The sequence below is a fragment of the Malaclemys terrapin genome, chromosome 15 (assembly GCF_027887155.1).
Source record: "Malaclemys terrapin pileata isolate rMalTer1 chromosome 15, rMalTer1.hap1, whole genome shotgun sequence".
NCBI lineage: Eukaryota > Metazoa > Chordata > Testudines > Emydidae > Malaclemys > Malaclemys terrapin.
This window is the reverse complement of record NC_071519.1, coordinates 10,864,628-10,885,127: the sequence shown is the minus strand read 5'-3', so window position 1 is coordinate 10,885,127 and position 20,500 is coordinate 10,864,628. Positions and strand designations below refer to the sequence as shown.

General features: G+C 47.1%; 2 protein-coding genes and 1 long non-coding RNA gene across 4 annotated transcripts in view; 1 reads left to right on the top strand and 2 right to left on the bottom strand.

Annotated features, from left to right (window-relative positions):
- The window catches only part of LOC128823014 (zinc finger protein 436-like), a 446,052-nt gene that overhangs the window by 225,568 nt on the left and 199,984 nt on the right, over positions 1 to 20,500 (top strand). The gene's annotated exons all lie outside the window — the stretch shown is intronic.
- LOC128823367 (zinc finger protein 585B-like) overlaps positions 1 to 20,500 on the bottom strand; it is a 74,276-nt gene that overhangs the window by 48,546 nt on the left and 5,230 nt on the right. The window contains exons 2-5 of the mRNA XM_054005611.1: positions 14,861 to 14,943; positions 11,929 to 12,055; positions 3,425 to 3,538; positions 1,793 to 3,062 (exon numbers count right to left, since the gene is read on the bottom strand). Coding sequence (XP_053861586.1) covers positions 1,793 to 3,062; positions 3,425 to 3,538; positions 11,929 to 12,055; positions 14,861 to 14,932 — 1,583 coding nt within the window. The 5' untranslated portion in view covers positions 14,933 to 14,943. The remainder of the gene's footprint in view (positions 1 to 1,792; positions 3,063 to 3,424; positions 3,539 to 11,928; positions 12,056 to 14,860; positions 14,944 to 20,500) is intronic.
- LOC128823117 (uncharacterized) lies at positions 8,002 to 11,129 on the bottom strand. The gene is made up of 2 exons (XR_008441669.1): positions 9,609 to 11,129; positions 8,002 to 8,575 (listed from the first exon to the last, which is right to left on the bottom strand). It is a non-coding gene; the product is annotated as an uncharacterized LOC128823117 (long non-coding RNA).

Below are 20,500 nucleotides of genomic sequence, written 5' to 3'. Positions count from 1 at the left end.
ATGATCAACCTCTTCCGTTACACTAAGTAACTTCATGTTTAACTTAATTGTCACTGGTAACAACTTATTCAAAGATTACAAAATATAAACCTATAGGGCAGTTTTCTCTTGATTTTCACACTTTCTAATCTTTCAAAGTAGCAGCAGGAGGAGAAGTGATACAAATGCATTAATTTTAATAAGAAAAACGAAGAGACCAAACCACAGACTCTGGCTACCATTATTTGCTGAGCATGGAAGAGCTTCTTGTCCAACAAAAGGCAGCCAGACTGGGACCCATAGGCATGGAATGGCTCTGAAGGAATCAGCTGTTTCTCTCTGTGCTTCATGAAACGTTGGATCCAAATGGTAAAAGACAGTTGTGCCCAATTTAATCATGGCATCCTTTAGGAGTGTGACCAATGCCACTTAACAAGGGAGCAGGGTTCTAAAAATAGTTACCTTGGCCACAGGTCACCATTGCTTCTATCTCTGGGGTATCTTTGGGGTGAAAAATCAACCACCAGTACCTGCAATTTCTACCTGAGTTCCTGTCAAATCTTTGACCTTACTTGGAGTAATTTTACACTTCTCTAGCGTAGAATTCTTCACCAACCACACAACATATCAGTAGCGATAGTGAGGTATAACTCCCCCAAATATGCCCTTTTATTTCTTTAATCTGGTGGCACAGATTTAAATTAGGACCTAAATTCAGGTACGGCTTAGAATCCATGTAAGACACAAAATGTCAGGTATCTATTAAAAATAGATATCTTTCTGCAGCTATATCACATTCAACATGGATTTCATTTTCTACACATTTGCAGCTTCTCCAAGGGGAGAGTTGAACAGAAATGTCACTTCCATTTTCCCCATCTCTACCTAGATAGGGATTGCCTTTCCCAAATAATAGGCAACATGCAGCTGATTAGGAAGGAGATATCTTCAGGAGCGACCTCCTGCAGGGCCTGGGCCACAACTGCTTTGGAAGCCCAGTGCATGGGCATTTTGCTTAGTTCCAAGTCATTTACTAGGGAATCCTCTTCCCAGCCCTTTAGAAAAAATATTGTCCTAACCAATTGAACAACAGGGGGATTGGGATGGTGATGGGGAATAAGGAAATCCCTCTGACTTATCCTATCTTCTTCTGTTGTGACAGAGGGTGAAATGACATTTTTCGCTATCCCGGTCCTCTTCCTGCTCTTTGTTATAGTTCAATATATTTTAAGTGAGGAAAACGGTAGTAAAAATATCTGCTTTCCAACACAACCTGAAGCAACATCAGAGCAACTGGGAATGAAACAATTTGTTCCCGAAGGGGGAACTTGATGACTAACAATTGCTTTGAAATGGGGGAAACAGTATAACCGTGACGCTCAGGGTTTGTTTAGGTCAGGTCAAGGGGAAAGCTAATGCCAACCACTGCACCTGGGCTGCATCTGCTCTACAACTAGAATTTTCTTTTTACACCAAGATCACTAACTTGAGGAGCCAACGCCATGTGCAGTCCTAGTGGATGTAAGGCACAGGTAGTTTTTGCCTCAGTGTAGCTTGTTGGGATCAAACCTCTCTCTCCCACCTGGAGCTGATGAACATTCCTGGCTGGAGGGGGACACACTCCTACAACTCAAAAGTAGTTGATAGAAAAGATCACAAGACTGACCCCAAAGAAGGGTGAGCTGCAAAAGGCAGAAGCAGGCAACTCATATGGTGGATCTGAGAGACCACAGTGAAGATGGTGCAAAAATCACTATGTGGGAATTAGCAAATGTGATTTAAAAGCCAGCCCTAGTCAGGGGATTTATTACACTTCTCTCTCATGTGGATTTGCTGATGTCTAATAAGGCTTGAGCTATCACTGAAGCTTTTCCCACACACAGAGCATGTGTAGGGCTTCTCTCCTGTGTGGATTCTACGATGTGTGATAAGGTGTGAGCTCTGATTGAAGCTTTTCCCGCACTCAGAGCATGTGTAGGGCGTCTCTCCTGTGTGGATTCTCTGATGTGCGATCAGGGCAGAGCTGTGACTGAAGCTTTTCCCACACTCAGAGCATGTGTAGGGCTTCTCCCCTGTGTGGATTCTCTGATGAGTGATAAGGTGTGAGCTACAACTGAAGCTTTTCCCGCACTCAGAGCATGTGTAGGGCTTCTCCCCTGTGTGCATTTTCTGATGTCTGATAAGGTGTGAGCTACAACTGAAGCTTTTCCCGCACTCAGAGCATGTGTAGGGCGTCTCTCCTGTGTGGATTCTACGATGTGTGATAAGGTTTGAGCTCTGATTGAAGCTTTTCCCACACTCAGAGCATGTGTAGGGCTTCTCCCCTGTGTGCATTTTCTGATGTCTGATAAGGTGTGAGCTACAACTGAAGCTTTTTCCGCACTCAGAGCATGTGTAGGGCGTCTCTCCTGTGTGGATTCTACGATGTGTGATAAGGTTTGAGCTGTGATTGAAGCTTTTCCCACACTCAGAGCATGTGTAGGGCTTCTCCCCTGTGTGGATTCTCTGATGTGGGTTAAGGGTAGAGCTGTGATTGAAGCTTTTCCCACACTCAGAGCATGTGTAGGGCGTCTCTCCTGTGTGGATTCTACGATGTGTGATAAGGTGTGAGCTCCGACTGAAGCTTTTTCCGCACTCAGAGCATGTGTGGGGCATCTCTCCTGTATGGATTCGCTGATGTGAGATGAGGGTTGAACTATCGATGATGCGTTTCCCACACTCAGAGCGTCCATAAAGTTTCTCGCCCATGTGGATTCTCCTATGTGCAACAAGATCTGAGCTCCAACTGAAGCTTTTCCCACACTCGGAGCATGTGTAGTGTCTCTCTTTCAAGTTGATTCTGTTGCTTGTTATAAGGTCTGAGTGGCTACTAAAGTTTTCCTCTGACCTCTCCTGAGTCTCACAGGCTTTTGCTTTTTCTCGGAGTGCACTACTCCCGGAAACATTCCCTTTGGATCTTCCTGATAACATTCCATGTGGTTCTACTTGCTCAGCATCTTCCTGATGGGGTTTCTCCTCCTCATTCTCACTCACCATCCCATCACCTGATGGGAGACAGAGAGAATCCAGACATAGGTCAGTCCCTGCGCCAGAAAGAAAGGACATCTCAGAGATAGGAATGGAAAAAGGAATGAACAAACCAAAATATGTGTGGGAGAGATCAAACCTATCAGGCGCTGATTTTCCCCAAACCCTTCCCACAGACGAGAGAGGAAGGGATCAGTTTTGGTCCGCATCTCACCAGAACACTCAGGGGAAAGCGAGATCGGGGCGGGATCTGCTGCCAGTTGTCAGTCAGAATAGGAGGGATGCCATGAGTGACATCTGCTGTAATGATTCCACATCTGCAGGAAACAATCCTGAACTTGGAGAGCTCACAGGGTCTTTGTAGGGCATCCCTAATGTTTCCTGCATTCCCAAACAGTTGATTTAACCAATTCCTCACCTGTGAAGGCAGCTCTTGGGAGCACTTCTTTCTCAGAGCCCTGGAGGTCCGGGACCCACGGCTCTTCACCTCGTTCCAGCTGCGAGATCACATCAGGTTTGGAAACTGGAAACCCTACTCCAGGGAAAGAAAACAAGGGAGGTCAGTGGAATTTGTGGGATACTTGTCAAAGAATATTCCATGGTTTTAACCCCAGATCATTTTAAAGCAGTAACATCCTAAGGCCATCTTCCTTGGCTCAAAGTGGCAGGAGAGTTATTATTATTATAAATCATATGTATTACCTTAGTGCCTGAGGACCCATTAACAGTGGGTACCCATTGTGCTAGGACAAGTACAAACCCAGAATAGTAGATGGCCCATGCCCTGAAGAATTTACAATCTAAATAGACAAGACAGACACAGAATGGGGGAAGGGGTAGAACCCACTGTTAGAATAGAGATATTCAGGCCTGCCTGTAAAGCCTGTACTTTAATCACTTAGGTGTATTTTTATCACTTAGCTACTTACAGGAGTATAAAAACAAATTATCAAAATCACAGTCCGCCCGTGTATGGGCCTTCTCTCACTAGGATAGTCTGAGGCCTTGTTCTCAGGCTAAGGCCTTTGGTGAAGCAGGAGGGACAGCCATAAGCTGGGAAGCGTAGGGTCACATCCTCATATCCCAAACCAATCACACTGAAATAAGGTGGTATTGGGCTGTTAGGAAAACAGTCAATGTCCGGACAGCATCCATCACCACCAGATAAAGAACCAGATCTTAAGATGGTTAAAGAAAACTTAGTTTGATAGCATCATGTCTGGCAATAAATCACTTATTAATGGTTGTGGTTGTGAAACCCTCATTTCCATATTGTTTTATCTTTATGGCCACAACTTTTACCTTGTTAATCAGTCTGGTTCTCTAATTGTTTCTGTCTGCTGTAAAATTAATGTTGTTAGGTGAAAGCAAATTATGTACTGGGATACAATTGGTAAGAGAATATGGTAGAATTGGTTAGTTAAATTTCAGTACAATGACTGGTTAAGGTATAGCTGAGAATATTACTATATAAATGGGATCAAACAGGAGGGGGAAAGGAAATTGGAATCATGTTTGTTAAGGGGGAAAAACAGGAACAAGGAATGGAGACACAGGCAAGGCTCTGTGGCGTCAGAGCTGGGAAGAGGGAGACGGGGAAAATGCTCTGCGGTATCAGAGCTGTCAACGGAACACTGGGGAACAGACTCTATCCCGTATAGAGATAAGGCCAATTGGTGTGAAGGGCTTCGGAATATGCCTTATCTGCGCTTTGAACGTCTCGTCTTTTTGCTGCTTGCTGTCTGCGTGACAAGAACCAGGGAAGTGGGAGGGTGAAGGGAAAGCCCGCGAACAAAACTGACATGACCTTATAAGCAACGGGTAAGCCTTTAAGGAAGGTTTTAATACACTTTGGAACTGATCAGGGATTCCCACGAGGACTGATGAGGGGGAGATGGTAAATACACATTTAGATCCTTTTCTTGTTATATATCTTTTCCCCAGAAGCCGTACTGGCACACTGTCATGGATCCACAGGATCTGTGCAATGCCCTGGCTTTTAAACAGTCCTTGGGAGGTGCCCCTGGAGTGCACTAGACCCCCAAGGGGTCCCATTCTTCCACAAGGATAGGCCACGTAGCTTCAACACCTGAGATTGAGCCTCTGGCTTCTCCTATTTCAACCTGTGAGCTCTGCCCAGCAGGTCCAGCTGAACGACACTCCTGGTCAGAGACTGTTCCTCAGTCAATGAACAGAGCAAGTTTTTGCTGTGACACTGGGCAGACTTTTAAAATATAGCAGGATTTATTGGTCAACTCAGTATTGGAAAGTCCTTAGATTAGCACAGGGAAGCAAAGAAGACAATATAGTCCATACTGGCCAATGCCAATGCCCTGGAGCCCTGCTGCTGTAGTTTTCTTTGGTTTCCTCTCACTGTGACTGTCCATTTGTCATCCCTCCGGTAGAGCTCCCTGCATCTGCGAGCCCAGTCCTTCCCGCTCCCCAAACATAACAAGTCCATGTACGCTTCACTCAGCCAAGTGGAGATCCTCCCATGGACAGGTGACAATTATTCCCTTGTCTCTCTCGGGTAGTCCATTGATGTAGGTTGGCCCAGCCAGTCCTTAATGATCCATTCATATCACCCCATGACAGCTACATGACAAAACACTTGATGTCTCCTGCTGTTTATAATCATAGCAATACAAATCACAGCAGGAAACTGAAGTGTGTATTGCATCATATAAGTATCACCAAAATTCCCACCTCTATTACACACACACACACTGCTCACAGCCCTTGGAGAGAAAGCAAAGCACAGGAGCTGGACGTTAGTCCAGTGAACACAGTGGAGGACAAGCTGCAATCCTCAAACCCTAGTCAAAAAGGAGAGGCATGTGGGTCCCTACCCATAGAGAGGGGCTGGCTAGAGGCCTGATACCTGACAGTGCATTCCTTGAGCAGACCGTGGAGGCAAGTCAAAGGCTCAGCTAACCCAGAACTGTGACATCGCAAAAGCACATTTTGGGGAATTAGGAAATCGAGTGACTCAAGTGTAATGGGAGGGAGAATTAAACTCCCCCAGTGTGTGGATAAAGCTGGGGAATAAAACCCTAAAATTCAGGAGCAACAGCCTCTAATTCTTCTGGAAAAGGAGAATGTAAGAAACAAGAACTGGGCCAAGAAGCCTGGAAGGAAGACAGCTTCGGGCTGCTGTAGATGGGGAGAGAGGGGACAAGACTCTCTACAAACTCTCACTCTTGTTGACCCCGACCTGATTTTATGATCTATGACCCAGGGTATGTCTACACTACGGGATTAATCCGAATTTATACAATTAGAATTTTGAAAACAGATTGTATAAAGTCGAATGTATGCAGCCACAGTAAGCACATTAATTCGGTGGTGTGCATCCATGTACCAGGGCTAGCGTCGATTTAAGGAGCGTTGCACTGTGGGTAGCTATCCCATAGCTATCCTATAGTTCCTGCAGTTTCCTCTGCCCATTGGAATTCTGGGTTGAGATCCCACTGCCTGATGGGGTCAAAAAGATTTTCGTGGGTGGTTCTGGGTACATCCTCCTCCCTCTCCAGGGAAGCAACTGCAGACAACCGTTTCGTGCTTTTTTCCTGGGTAAACAGTGCAGACGCCATACCACGGCAAGCATGGAGCCTGTTCAGCTCAAGACAGCAGTCCTGAACATTGTAAACACCTCGCGCGTTATCGTGCAGTTTATGCTGAAGCAGAACCTGCAAAACCAGGCGGCGAGGAGTAGGCTACGGCAGCGAGAGTGATGAGGACATGGACATGGAATTCTATCAAACTGCGGGCCCCAGTGCTTTGGAGATCATGCTGTTAATGGGGCAGGTTATAGCCGTGGAACGCAGATTCTGGGCCCAGGAAACAAGCACAGACTGGTGGGACCGCATAGTGTTGCGGGTGTGGGACGATTCCCAGTGGCTGCAAAACTTTCGCATGTGTAAGGGCACTTTCATGGAACTTTGTGACTTGCTTTCCCCTGCTCTGAAGTGCCAGAATACCAAGATGAGAGCAGCCCTCACAGTTGAGAAGCGAGTGGCGATAGCCCTGTGGAAGCTTGCAACGCCAGACAGCTACCGGTCAGTCGGGGATCAATTTAGAGTGGGCAAATCTACTGTGGGGGCTGCTGTGATGCAAGTAGCCAAAGCAATCACTGAGCTGCTGCTACGAAAGGTAGTGACTCTGGGAAATGTGCATGTCATAGTGGATGGCTTTGCTGCAATGGGATTCCCTAACTGTGGTGGGGCGATAGATGGAACCTATATCTCTATCTTGGCACTGGAACACCAGGGTACCTAGTACATAAACCGCAAGGGGTCCTTTTCAATGGTGCTGCAAGCCCTTGTGGATCACAAGGGACGTTTCACCAACATCAACGTGGGCTGGCCGGGAAGGGTTCATGACGCTCATGTCTTCAGGAACACTTCTCTGTTTAAACGGCTGCAGCAAGGGACTTACTTCCCGGACCAGAAAATAACCGTTGGGGGATGTTGAAATGCCTATAGTTATCCTTGGGGACCCAGCCTACTCTGTAATGCCATGGCTAATGAAGCCATACACAGGCAGCCTGGACAGGAGTCAGGAGCTGTTCAACTACAGGCTGAGCAAGTGCAGAATGGTGGTAGAATGTGCATTTGGACGTTTAAAAGGTCGCTGGCGCTCGTTACTGACTCGCTCAGACCTCAGCCAAACCAATGTCCCCATTGTTATTGCTGCTTGCTGTGTGCTCCACAATCTCTGTGAAAGTAAGGGGGAGACCTTTATGGCGGGGTGGGAGGCTGAGGCAAATCGCCTGGCTGCTGATTATGCGCAGCCAGACACCAGGGCAATTAGAAGATCACACCAGGAAGCGCTGCGCATCAGAGAAGCTTTGAAAACCAGTTTCATGACTGAGCAGGTTATGGTGTGAAAGTTCTGTTTGTTGAAAACCCGCCCCCTTGATTGACTCATTCCCTGTAAGCAAACCACCCTCCCCCCTTAAATCACAGCTTGCTTTTAAAGGAAATAAAGTCACTATCGTTTAAAAATCATGTATTCTTTATTAATTGATTATAAACATAGGGAGAGAACCGACAAGGTAACCTGGGTGAGGTTTGAGAGGAGGATAGGAGGGAAGTAAAAGGCCACTGAAAAAATTCAACATAATGACAGCCTTATGCTTGGGCTGTCCACTGGGGTGGAGTGGGAGGGTGCACGGAGCCTCCCCCACCACGTTCTTACACGTCTTGGTGAGGAGGCTATGGAACATGGTGAGGGGGGAGGGAGGTTATACAGCGGCTGCAGCGGCAGTCTGTTATCCTGCTGCCGTTCCTGAAGCTCCACCAGACACCGGAGCATGTCCGTTTGATCATGCTGCAGCCCAGCGTTGCAGCCTGCCACTTCTCATCTCGAGCGTCCCTCATGACCTCACGTTCACTGGCATCTTTCCTGTACTTAGATACCGTGTCCTTCCACTCATTCAAATGAGCTCTTTCATTGCGGGTGCATTCCATTACTTCCGAGAACATCTCGTCTCGCATCCTCTTTCTCCGCCGCCTTATCGGAGATGGCCTTCGGGACAAAGGAGGGAGGCTTGAAAAATTTGCAGCTGCTGGAGGGATGAAAAAAAGGAGAGAAGTTTTTAAAATGATACATTTTACAGAACAATGCTTATACTCTTTCATGGTGACCAACACTATTCACATTACATAGCACATGTGATTTCAGTACAAGGTTGCATTTTCCATCTTAATATTGAGTGCCTGTGGCTTTGGTGTTAGAGATCACAGACGCAGGTCCGGGCAACAGAATTCGGATTGCGTGCGGCCATGGTAAGCCATTGTCTTTCGGCTTCTGCGCCCTCCTTTCCCACATAACAAGCAAAGCCCGCTGACTGTTGCGGTTTTCCTGTTAATTTTCAGCAGCAGAAAACAAACTAAAACCCGCCCCATCCAATTCTCTGGGATGATCACTTTATCCCTCCCCCCACCACATGGCTGGTATCAGGGAAGATCCCTGCAGAACCAAACTAACCCCCCGCCCCCATGAATTATTTGGGATGATCGCTGTACCCCTCCCCCACCGCGTGGCTGGTATCAGGGAAGATCCCTGCTAGCCAAAGGCGAAAAGCTCAGCGCCAATTCACCCTGCTTTCCCCCCCCCCCCCCCCCCCCCGGCCACGCTTGGCTAACTGCAGGGAAGGATTTCTTTTCAGCCACAGGCAAACAGCCCAGTAGGAACGGCCACCTCTGTCCCCTTAATTAAATTCCCGTATTTCAACCAGGTTACCATGAGCGATATCACTCTCCTTGAATGCCAGCAAACACCGGGACCATATGCTGCCAGGCTTTGTCATGCAATGATACCAGATTACTTGCTACTAGCATGGCGTGGTCAAGTGTCCTACCATGGAGGACGGAATAAGGCTGCACTGCCCAGAAACCTTCTGCAAAGGCTTTTGGAGTACCTCTAGGAGAGCGTCATGGAGATGTCCCTGGAGGATTTCTGCTCCGTCCCCAGACACGTTAACAGACTTTTCCAGTAGCTGTACTGGCCGCAAATGCATCCCAAGTCCTCAGGGCAAAGTAATCATTAAAAAACGCTTGCTTTTAAACCATGTTTTATATTTTAAAAGGTAAACTCACCTGAGGTCCCTTCCATTGGATCATGGTCTTGGGTACTGGTTTGGGAGGGTACTTCAGTCAGGTTGAGAAAAAGATCCTGGCTGTTGGGGAGAACGGAGTGCTGTGTGCTCTCCGCAAGCTCGTCCTCCTCCTCCTCCTCCTCCGCAGAATCCTTAGGTGTGGCTGATGAGATTACCCCTGCCTCGGAATCCACGGTCAGAGGTGGGGTAGTGGTGGCGGCCTCCCCCTAGAATTGCATGCAGCTCAGCGTAGAAGCGGTATGTCTGAGGCTCTGACCCGGAGCGACCGTTTGCCTCCTTTGTTTTCTGGTAGGCTTGTCTGATCTTCTTGACTTTCACGCGGCACTGATCTGAGTCCCTATTGTGGCGTCTCTGCACCATGCCCTTGGAGATTTTTTCAGAAGTTTTGGCATTTCGTCTTTTCGAACGAAGTTCTGCTAGCACTGAATCCTCTCCCCATATAGCCATCAGATCCAGTACCTCCCGTACGGTCCACACTGGTGCTCTTTTTCGATTATCGGCCTGCATGGTTATCTGTGTTGAGCTCTCTGTGGTCACCTATGCTCTCCTGTGCTTGGCAAACAGGAAATGAAATTTAAATGTTCGCGGGGCTTTTCCTGTCTACCTGGCCAGTGCATCAGAGTTCAGATTGCTGTCCAGAGCAGTCACAATGGTGCACTGTGGGATACCTCCCGGAGGCCAATCCCATCAAATTGCGGCCACACTAACCCTAATTCGAAATGACAATATCGATTTTGGCGCTACTCCGCTCGTCGGGGAGGAGTACAGAAATCGATTTGAAGAGCCCTTTATTTCAAAATAAATGGCTTCGTTGTGTGGACGGGTGTAGGGTTAATTTGATTTAACGCTGCTAAATTCGAATTAAACTCATAGTGTAGACCAGGCCCTAGTCTCATGTCTTGTGGGCAATTTTATACTCGCTAGAGGTAAAAATGCCATTATCACAGTATTGCTTATTAGCTTGGAACATGCCTGGAGGGGCAAGGAGGTGAACATAAATAAATAGGTTATTAAGGGCAGGTCTACACTACATCCGGGATCGACGCTCTGAGATTGATCCACCGGTGGTCGATTTAGCGGCTCTAATAAAGACCTGCCAAATCGACTGCAAATCGCTCTCCAGTTCTCTACTCCTGACTCTACCCCTGAAGCTCTCCCGTCGACCCCCCACGGTGTACACCCTGCTGTAACTCGACCTAAGGTATGTCCACTCCAGCTGTTATTCTTGTAGCTGGAGTTGCGTAGTGCAGGTTGACTGGCCGCAGTAGTGTAAACATAGCCTAAGCTTGCTACAGTTCAGGGCCTTATATTAAGTTGAGGCTTTGTGGGAGTAGTTATGCTGAAGTTTAGGATTTACCTGAGGCTTGGGCAGGGATTTGGGGTTAAGGGTCTGAGATCCCCCACAGCTCTAGATCCCTAAACCTCTCCTCCCTCCCACTGACCCACCCAGCTCACTTCCTGGGTGCCCTCCCTCCACACTCCCCTCCCCTTCGTCCCATTACTCTCATCCATCACCGCCTCCCGGCACCCTGGGAGCTTCTTGTCTTCCCTCCTAGTCTCTCACTACCTCATCCCTCCCTGCTGATTCTTAGCTCAAATCCTGCACACATCCTCCCCATGTCCTGGCACCCCAGAATTATCTACTCCCCCATTCTCCTCCCCTCCCAAAGCTCTGTTCTCCCTTCACCCATGGGGTCCTGAATGACAACATTATACGCTCTCCTAGCAAAAGAGGAGCTCATCTGACTCATTTGCGGGGAGGAATAGCTCAGGGGTTTGAGCATTGGCCTGCTAAACCCAGGGTTGTGAGTTCAATCCTGGAGGGGGCCACTTAGGGATTTGGGGCAAAAACAGTACTTGGTCCTCCTAGTAAAGGCAGGGGGCTGGACTCAATGACCTTTCAAGGTCCCTTCCAGTTCTAGGAGATAGGACATCTCCATTAATTTATTTAATTTACTGTCACACAAGCCATGCATGAATCATACACCTATTTACTTAATTTAGAATTCTACAGGCAGCATATTTTCCTCTTAAAATGAGGAAAAGGCATGAAAGCTAAAGTTATTAATGTAGTTATTAATGTAGCCAACAAGGATACCTTAAATGCAATTTTAAAATGACTGACGGCACCAAAAAGGCACATGGGCAAAAATTATACTAGTGTATGGGAGATAAGGCAAAAAAGGGGGGGCAGGGAAACTTGTCAAAACTTGTATGACGAATAAAGGTATAAAGTTATTACTACTCTAGTTCTTTAGAGACCCCACAGCTTCTAATAACCGAGGGACAGGACTCCTTACCCAGCAAGACCACCGTCTCATAGTTCTCCTGCATGACATCCCTGTAGAGGGATCTCTGAGTGGGGTCCAGCAGAGGCCATTCCCCCTTGGTGAAATACACAACCACCTCCTCGAAAGTCACCAACCCCTGAAAGAGAAAGAGTCCAACACTCAGTACTTGCTGCACCACTCACAACCCCATTATTCACGGAACAGCAGCGCCAAGTAAATGGAAACTCCGGGAGGCACATGTTAACAGAATCCCACCCCACCTTGTTTAGAGCAGCCAGGAGGCATCAGAGGGTAGAAAGAGAAACCTTTGTCTCTCCCAGCTGACAGATGGAGGCAGGGGCTTCACATTTATCACATGCGTAATAGCCAGAGCTTCATATAGGAGATGGGGCTGTCTCTGGACCCTGCTGGTGGCTCCCTGGTAGGAATACCAACACTCTCCAAATAAAATATATGGAAGAAAGGGGAAGTCAATAGTAAATAATATAAGTTAGAAGGTCAGAATTGTAGAAAATTGGTAAGGGAAGCTATCAGAAATCAATGAAAATAAGAAGGAAGTTTTAAAAAGTATATTAAGTACAAAATGAATCCTAACAATGGTAGTGGTAAATTACTAGATGGAAATGGTAGAATTATCAAAAATAATGCAGAAGAGGTAAAGTGTTCAATAAATATTTCTCTCCTGGATTTGGAGAAAAACAGATGATGTAACTCATATCATAAGATGTTGACGCCAACAGTCTTTCCATTCCAACAGTAACTCACAAGGACGTTAAACAGCAGCTATTAAAGTTAGACGTGTTTAAATCAGTGGGTCCATATAACTAGAGTTTTGAAAGACCTGGTGGAGGAGCATGGTGGACTGTTAATGTTGATTTTAATTATGACTTGGAACACTGGGGAAATTCCATAAGACAGGAATAAAGCTAATGCTATGCCAATATTTAAAAAGTATAAAAGAGATGACGCAGCTAATTACAAGAGTGTTAGTCAGAAATCGATACTGGGCAAGAGAATTGAGCAGCCGATACTGGACTTCATTAATAAAGAATTAAAGGGGGGTAATATTAGTACCCGTTAACAAAAGTGTAGACACAACAGATCCTATCAAACTAACTGGATATCTTTATTGGATGAGATCAAAAGTTTGGTTGCAGCTAATAGTACTGATGTAATATACCTAGACTTCTGTAAGGTATATGAGTTGGTTCAGCACAATATTTTGACTAGAAAGATACAAAACACACACGGCATACATTAAATAGATTAAAAACTGTGATTGTAAATGGGGAACCATGGTCGAGTGGATTTCTTTCTAGGGGGTTCCCACAAGGATTGGTTCTTGGCTCTGTGCTATTTAACATTCTTATCAATGACCTAGAAGAGAATACAAGATCATCACTTATAAAGTTTGCAGTTGCCACAAAGATTGGGAGTCGTGGTAACTAATGAAGTGACATTTTGGTACCTGTATTTTTCCACTAACTGGACTGGAAACTGAGTTTGGAACAAAGGGTTCCCGCTATGTGGAAAAGCTACATAAGGTGGGGTGTGACATCTTCTCTTGGCCTCATTCCCCACACAAGAGAACTCCTGGAAGCACCTGAGGAACAAAGACTGAACTGGGGGAAGTGTTGGTCCCAGGGTAAAAGGATTTCCAGCTTGCGTATGGAAACTTGGTGGACTGCTTCAATCATCAGTCAGAGTGAGAAACTGCTAATTCAAATTCTATCCATCTAGTACAGGGGCAGGCAAACTTTTTGGCCTGAGGACTGCATCGGGTTTTGGAAATTGTATGGAGGACCGGTTCGGGGAGGGGGGAGTGGCCCAGCCCCCACTCCCTATCTGCCCCCTCCCACTTCTCACCCCTGACAGCCCATCCCCAGGACTCCTGTCTCATCCAACACCCCCTGTTCCCCGATGTCCCCCTGGGACCCCTGCCCCATCCACCCCCCTGCTCCCTGTTCCATGACCGTTCCCAGAACCCCCACCCCTGACTGCCCCTGCCACCCCAGCCAACCCCCCCTCCTTCCTAACAGCCCCCCCAGACACCTACCCCCATTCAACCCTCCCTATTCCCCACCTTCTGACCGCCCTGACCCCTATCCACACCCCCGCCCCCGAACAACACCCTGAACTCTCCTGCCCTCTATCCAAACCCCCCGCTCCTTGCCTCCTTACCGCAGTGCCTGGAGCACCGGTGGCTAGCGGTGCTACAGCCACATACTGTGCAGCATAGAGCACCGGGTCAGGCTGGACTCTGTAGCGGCACTGCCCCAGGAGCTCTCAGCCCCGCCACCCCGAGCATTGCGCTGGCAGAGGGGTGAGCTGAGGCTGTGGGGGAGGGGGAACAGGAGGAAAGGGTCTGGGGGCTAGCCTCCCGGGCCAGGAGCTCAGGGGCCGGGCAGGAGAATCCCGCGAGCCGGATGTGGACCGTGGGCCATAGTTTGCCCACCTCTGATCTAGTATAGCTTAGTTTGAGTTTTTGGTTATTTGCTAAGTAATCTGCTTTGATCTATTTGCTATCACTTATCACTGGGAAATTGGCTGATGGCTTCTATCTGTCCCTGAGTGGCTTAGGTAAAGCACTCAGGTAGCTTAGTTGAGTATATGGCACCACCTGCTCTCGTGTTGGGTGATAACAAGACCTGGAGAGGCTGGCTGAATCTCCAGAAAAGCAGTGTGAGAAGGGCCAGCCCAGCTTGAGGGTTAGAGGGCACAGTGGGTCCCAGAAGCCCCTCAGACTGCACCCCAGAGTGACAACCCATTACACCCTAGATTACACAAGTCTCAGCATGTTTGTCACATTCTGTCCCCTCCCTTTCTCCACCCTACATAGTTCCTGCCTCCCACCACCTTGAGCAGCTCCCACCCTCCTATACATTTACTGCTCCTCTCCCTCCAAGCAGAACCCATCACCAGCTCCCTGATAATCCCTTACCTGAGCCAGCTCCATTGAAGCCATTTCCTTCCCGCTGGGAGGAGGGGATGATCTGGAGCGAAATGTGGACATTATTCTGTAGCCTGCCAGGGAGAGAAGGGCAATGTGAGAGCATTCAGATGGGGCTTTTGTCCATTCCACAAGCCGATTCCCCCTGGATTTTTCCCTGCTAATGGACATTCTAGGTTCTGCCACACAGCGAAGCACAGAGTGACCTTATTCCAGTACAGGCCTAGCCCCCACCCACAAGGGTGTAACCCTCTGAGATATGGTGAAACCCTCCCAGTAGCACTTATCAACTTTGCGGAGGATACCAAGCTGGGAGGAGTTCCAAGTGCTTTGGAGGACAGAATTAAAATTCTAAATGACGTGGACAAACTGGAGAAATCGTCTGAAGTATATAGGATGAAATTCAATAAGGACAAATCCAAAGTAATTCACTTAGGAAGGAACAATCAGTTGTACACATACAAAATGGGAAACGACTGCCTAGGAAGGAGTACTGTGGAAATGTATCTGGGGGTCGCAATGGATCACAAACTAAATATGAGTCAACAGAATTACACTGTTGCAAAAAAAAAAAAAAAAAAAAAAAGCAAGTATCATTCTGGGATGTATTTGTACGAGTATTTTAAGCAAGACATGAGAAGTAATTATTCAACTCTACACCACGCTTATTAGGCTTCAACTGGAATAGTGTGTCCAGTTCTGGGCGCCACATTTCAGGAAAGATGTGGACAAATTGGAGGAAGTCCAGAGAAGAGCAACAAAAATGATAAAAGGTCTAGAAAACAAGACCCATGAGTGAAGATTGAAAAAATTGTGTTTGTTTAGTCTGGAGAAGAGAAGATTGAGAGGGGACATGATCACAGTTTTCAAGTACATAAAAGGTTGTTGGAAGGAGGAGGGAGAAAAAATGTTCTTTTTAACCTCTGAGGATAAGACAAGAAGCAATGGGCTTAAATTGCAGCAAGGGCGGTTTAGGTCGGACATTAGGAAAAACTTGCTAACTGTCAGAGTGGTTAAGCACTGGAATAAATTGCCTAGGGAGGTTGTGGAATCTCCATCATTGGGGATTTTTAAGAGTAGGTTGGACAAACACTTCTCAGGGATGGTCTAGATAATACTTAGTCCTGCCTTGAGTGCAGGGGACAGGAGTAGATGACCTCTTGAGGTCTCTTCCAGTTCTATAATTCTATGAACCAAAGGCCAGAGAAGAGCAGAATCAAAGGAGTCACTTTGGGGAATTCTCCCTGTCATTGTCCCCAAGGCAGCTGTCTCAGGTTTACTAAGTTGTTTGATGCTCCAGCCTTTATACAGTCTCTCCTGGGAGTGCCCTAGTTTTAGCTTTTGGCAAGCGTGACCCTGGGGGCTATGAGACTGGGCCTCCTTGTCTCAGCACACCTTGTTTCTTTCTGTGGCTCCCCAGTGAGTACAGATGAGTAGATACTCCTGATAGAGACTGTGAACATAAGAATGGCCCACTGCGTCAGACCAATGGTCCATCTAGCTCAGTGCCCAATGCCAGGTGCTTCAGAGGGAATGAAGAGAACAGGTAATCATCAAGTGATCCATCCCGTCACCCATTCCCAACTTCTGGCAAACTGAAGCCAGAGACACCATCCCTGCCCATCCTGCCTGTGACACTGGCAGATGAGGTGTTAGCTCTTGTAAAAGCCCCCATGTCTTATTTGAACATGGACAAATGCATAGCTGGAATCATTCTGACTCACCAGTGTTAATAGTGTTAAAACGGGTATTAGAATGACAAGAATGTGTTTAGACTTTATTGAATGCTTTATTGAGTTGCTGCCTGGGTTAATATCTGACTAGTTGCATTGTGAGCCTCTGTGGCTATTTAAATCACCAGACAGGGGAGAGACTTTAGCTAGGGGAAGTGCTGATTGGCAACAGAATGCATTACACCCTGCCTGGCAGGAGAGGTCTGTCAACACCAGATAGACTATAATGGGATGTTAAAGAAGACAAAAGACTGTTGTGCTCTTGACCTCCCATTAACTGAGTTTCCAGCTCAGAGCACATGGCAGGAAGGGGATAAAAAACCCCATACAGAAGGAATTGATTATCTGTATGCTGCTTGGACTCTGGGGGGAAAGGTTTCTAGGCATAAGCAAGAGATCCCCAGCTGCTTAGCATGCATTAGTCCTAAAGAATATGTAGAGCTTGCTTATTATAGAAGCTTCTATTACCTTTTGAAATTTAAGACTGTAACTCATCTGCATCTGCTTTAACCTGCTTTAACTTTGTAAACAACTCTCGTTTCTTTTAAATCTTAATACAGTTACGACAGGACTGGCTACAAGTGTTGTCTTTGTTGTGAGATCTAAGATTCAATTGACCTAATAAGTGACTGATCCTTCGGGACTGGCAGTAACCTGAACATTGCTGTGATTCATGATGTAAGGCAGTCGTTCTCAATCAGGAGTCTGGGGCTCCCCGGGGGGCCACAAGCAGTTATCAGGGGGCTGCCAAGCAAGTCCAGCATTAGACTTGCCGAGGCCCAGGGCAGAAAACTGAAGTCCCAGCGCATGGGGCTGAAGTCTAGGCCCCTGAGCCCCACCACCCAGGGCTGAAGCCAAAGCCTAAGCAATGTAGCGTTGTGGGTGCCCCTGTGGCATGGGGCCAAAGGCAGTTGCCCTGCTTGCTACCCCCTAATGCCAGCGTTGGATTTTGTATGCAGAAAACCAGTTATTGTGGCCCATGTGGGCTGTGGAGTTTTTATAGTATGTTGGGGCGGGGCCTCAGAAAGAAAAAGGTTGAGAACCCCCAGAGTAAGGGGCAATCTGTCACAAAGGTGAGCTCACCTGTGTGGTGAGATATATGGGATGACCCAAGGGGACGGTCTGTGATTCCACGTTAATGCTGTTACAGTGCCTGAAGCGTTTACACTGGATATTTGGTTGGTGAAATCTACATATAGACCTCACAACCAATTCGGGGTTTGTTCCCTGCTTCTTACCAGTCTGCTTGAGGCTGGTGCTCATGCCATAGAGTCACTGAAGACAGCGTTACAGAGACTTACGGGCACAATGCCACCAGCAGCAATTGGCAGCAATGCAGAGCAGGCTTTACAGTGACACAGCGTGGGCCAAATGGTCTCTGGACTCAGTCTTGCCCCAGTTCTCCGCCAGTGCACGTCAGCATCCCGGCAACCTTCAAGGAGGGTCAAGGCTGCCACTCCTTCAGTGATGATGGATCTGCAGCATAGCATCACCCACGCCCCATGACCCGCCTTGTCTCCTGAGACAGAGGTGAGTGACAGAGGGTGTATAACGGATCCTAGGGGGTAGGGAAAGGGATAACAAAACACACCTTCTGGGGGTCACCCCTCATGAAGTGAAGGTGACAGGCATTGTGGTGGCAGTAAAGGGGGAGGAGAGAGAGGGGGAGCAGCAGCCTCAAAGGCAATGCTGCCAGTGGGTCACCCCACCACATCAGGCATGGGATTGATAGGGGGCCATTCCCTGTGCGCCTGTGAAGGGCTACATAAACTGCACACTGGCACAGAAGGGGTTAAACTGCTGCTTTAGTCTGGACTGGTCCAGCCCCTTCACACCTGCAAACCATGCCAGGACTAGAGCAGGAGTTAACAGGAGAGACCTACTCTACACACAAAACTATCCCTCCTGCATGTGTATTATCTGTGCACACAGCTCAGCTTTAAGCTGCTGAAGAAATCTATGAGTCAAGTAGAAATTCTCATGCTCTCATCGCATATATTAATACAATATTTTCTGATACTGGAAAGGAGAGTAAAAGGTATTCACTCCAGCTTATACCATTTCTATGGGATGTCAATTCTTAATTTAATGAATACTTCACACACATAGAATAGTAAAAATAAGTAATAAAGCAACACAGACAGCAAACAAAACCACAAACAAACAAGTGACAACACTGAACTTAGGAAGGGAAGTAAAACATCAACTGGTTGGTGGTGGGTATTTTAAATGAGTGTTTAGGACCCAACGCTGTGCAAGTGCAACAGAGCCCTGTAGAAACAGGCAAAGTTCTCCTGTTCTCACATTGTGTGTGTGTGTGTCACCAACTCAAAAACTCAGCGTAGAAGCCCTGGAGCACACTGACACATGGCTTTGGAGTTTGCAGACAGATCCCTGCTTCAAAGAGCTTGCAAATAAGATCTTCATCCTACAAAAAACCTAGTACCACACCTACTGCTTGCTACTTCTGAGTCAATAGGAGTACTCGGAAGAGCGGGAACTATACCAGATAGCAAAGATCTGGCATTAATGGTTTCCAATACCTCTCCCCAAACAAATTCTAAAACTTAATGGAAATCACTTGTCTGGAATCCAACTCTAATTGAAAGGCCAAACAAATAAAGCAGCACCCATGGTAAAATTCTTCCAGTTGTAACTATTTACCTTCTACTGATTAGTAACACAGGACATTTTAAAAAAAAAAAAATCATTAAGATCATAGTTTTCAGATACCTACAACACTCCAAAAGAATTATGTTGTTAAAAGAATCCTTGTCTTTGGCCTGGTCTACACTATGAGTTTAATTCGAATTTAGCAGTGTTAAATCGAATTAACCCTGCACCCGTCCACACAACAAAGCCATTTCTTTCGAAATAAAGGGCTCTTAAAATTGATTTCTGTACTCCTCCCCGATGAGCAGAGTAGTGCCGAAATCGATATTGTCATTTCGAATTAGGGTTAGTGTGGCCGCAATTTGATGGTATTGGCCTCCGGGAGCTATCCCACAGTGCACCATTGTGACCGCTCTGGACAGCAATCTGAACTCAGATGCACTGGCCAGGTAGACAGGAAAAGCCCCGCGAACATTTGAATTTTATTTCCTGTTTGACCAGCGTGGAGAGCACAGGTGACCACAGATAGCTCATCAGCACAGATAACCATGCAGGCGATAATCAAAAAAGAGCACCAGCATGGACCATACAGGAGGTACTGAATCTGATTGCTATATGGGGAGAGGATTCAGTGCTAGCAGAACTTCGTTCGAAAAGACGAAATGCCAAAACTTTTGAAAATATCTCCAAGGGCATGATGGAGAGAGGCCACAATGGGGACTCAGAGCAGTGCCACGTGAAAGTCAAGGAGATCAGACAAGCCTATCAGAAAACAAAGGAGGCAAATGGTCGCTCCCAGTCAGAGCCGCAGACATACCGCTTCTACACTGAGCTGCATGCAATTCTGGGGGCGGGGAGGGCCGCCACCACTACCCCACCTCTGACCGTGGATTCCAAGACAGGGGTAATCTCATCAGCCACACCTGAGGATTCTGTGGAAGGGGACAAGGAGGAGGAGGAGGAGGACGACGAGCTTGTGGAGAGCACACAGCACTCCGTTCTCCCCAACAGCCAGGATCTTTTTCTCAGTCTGACTGAAGTACCCTCCCAAGTCAGTATCCAAGACCATGACCCAATGGAAGGGACCTCAGGTGAGTTTACCTTTTAAAATATAAAACATGGTTTAAAAGCAAGCATTTTTTAATGATTACTTGGCCCTGAGGACTTGGGATGCATTTGCGGCCAGTACACCTACTGGAAAAGTCTGTTAACGTGTCTGGGGATGGAGCGAAAATCCTCCAGGGACATCTCCATGAAGCTCTCCTGGAGGTACTCCAAAAGCCTT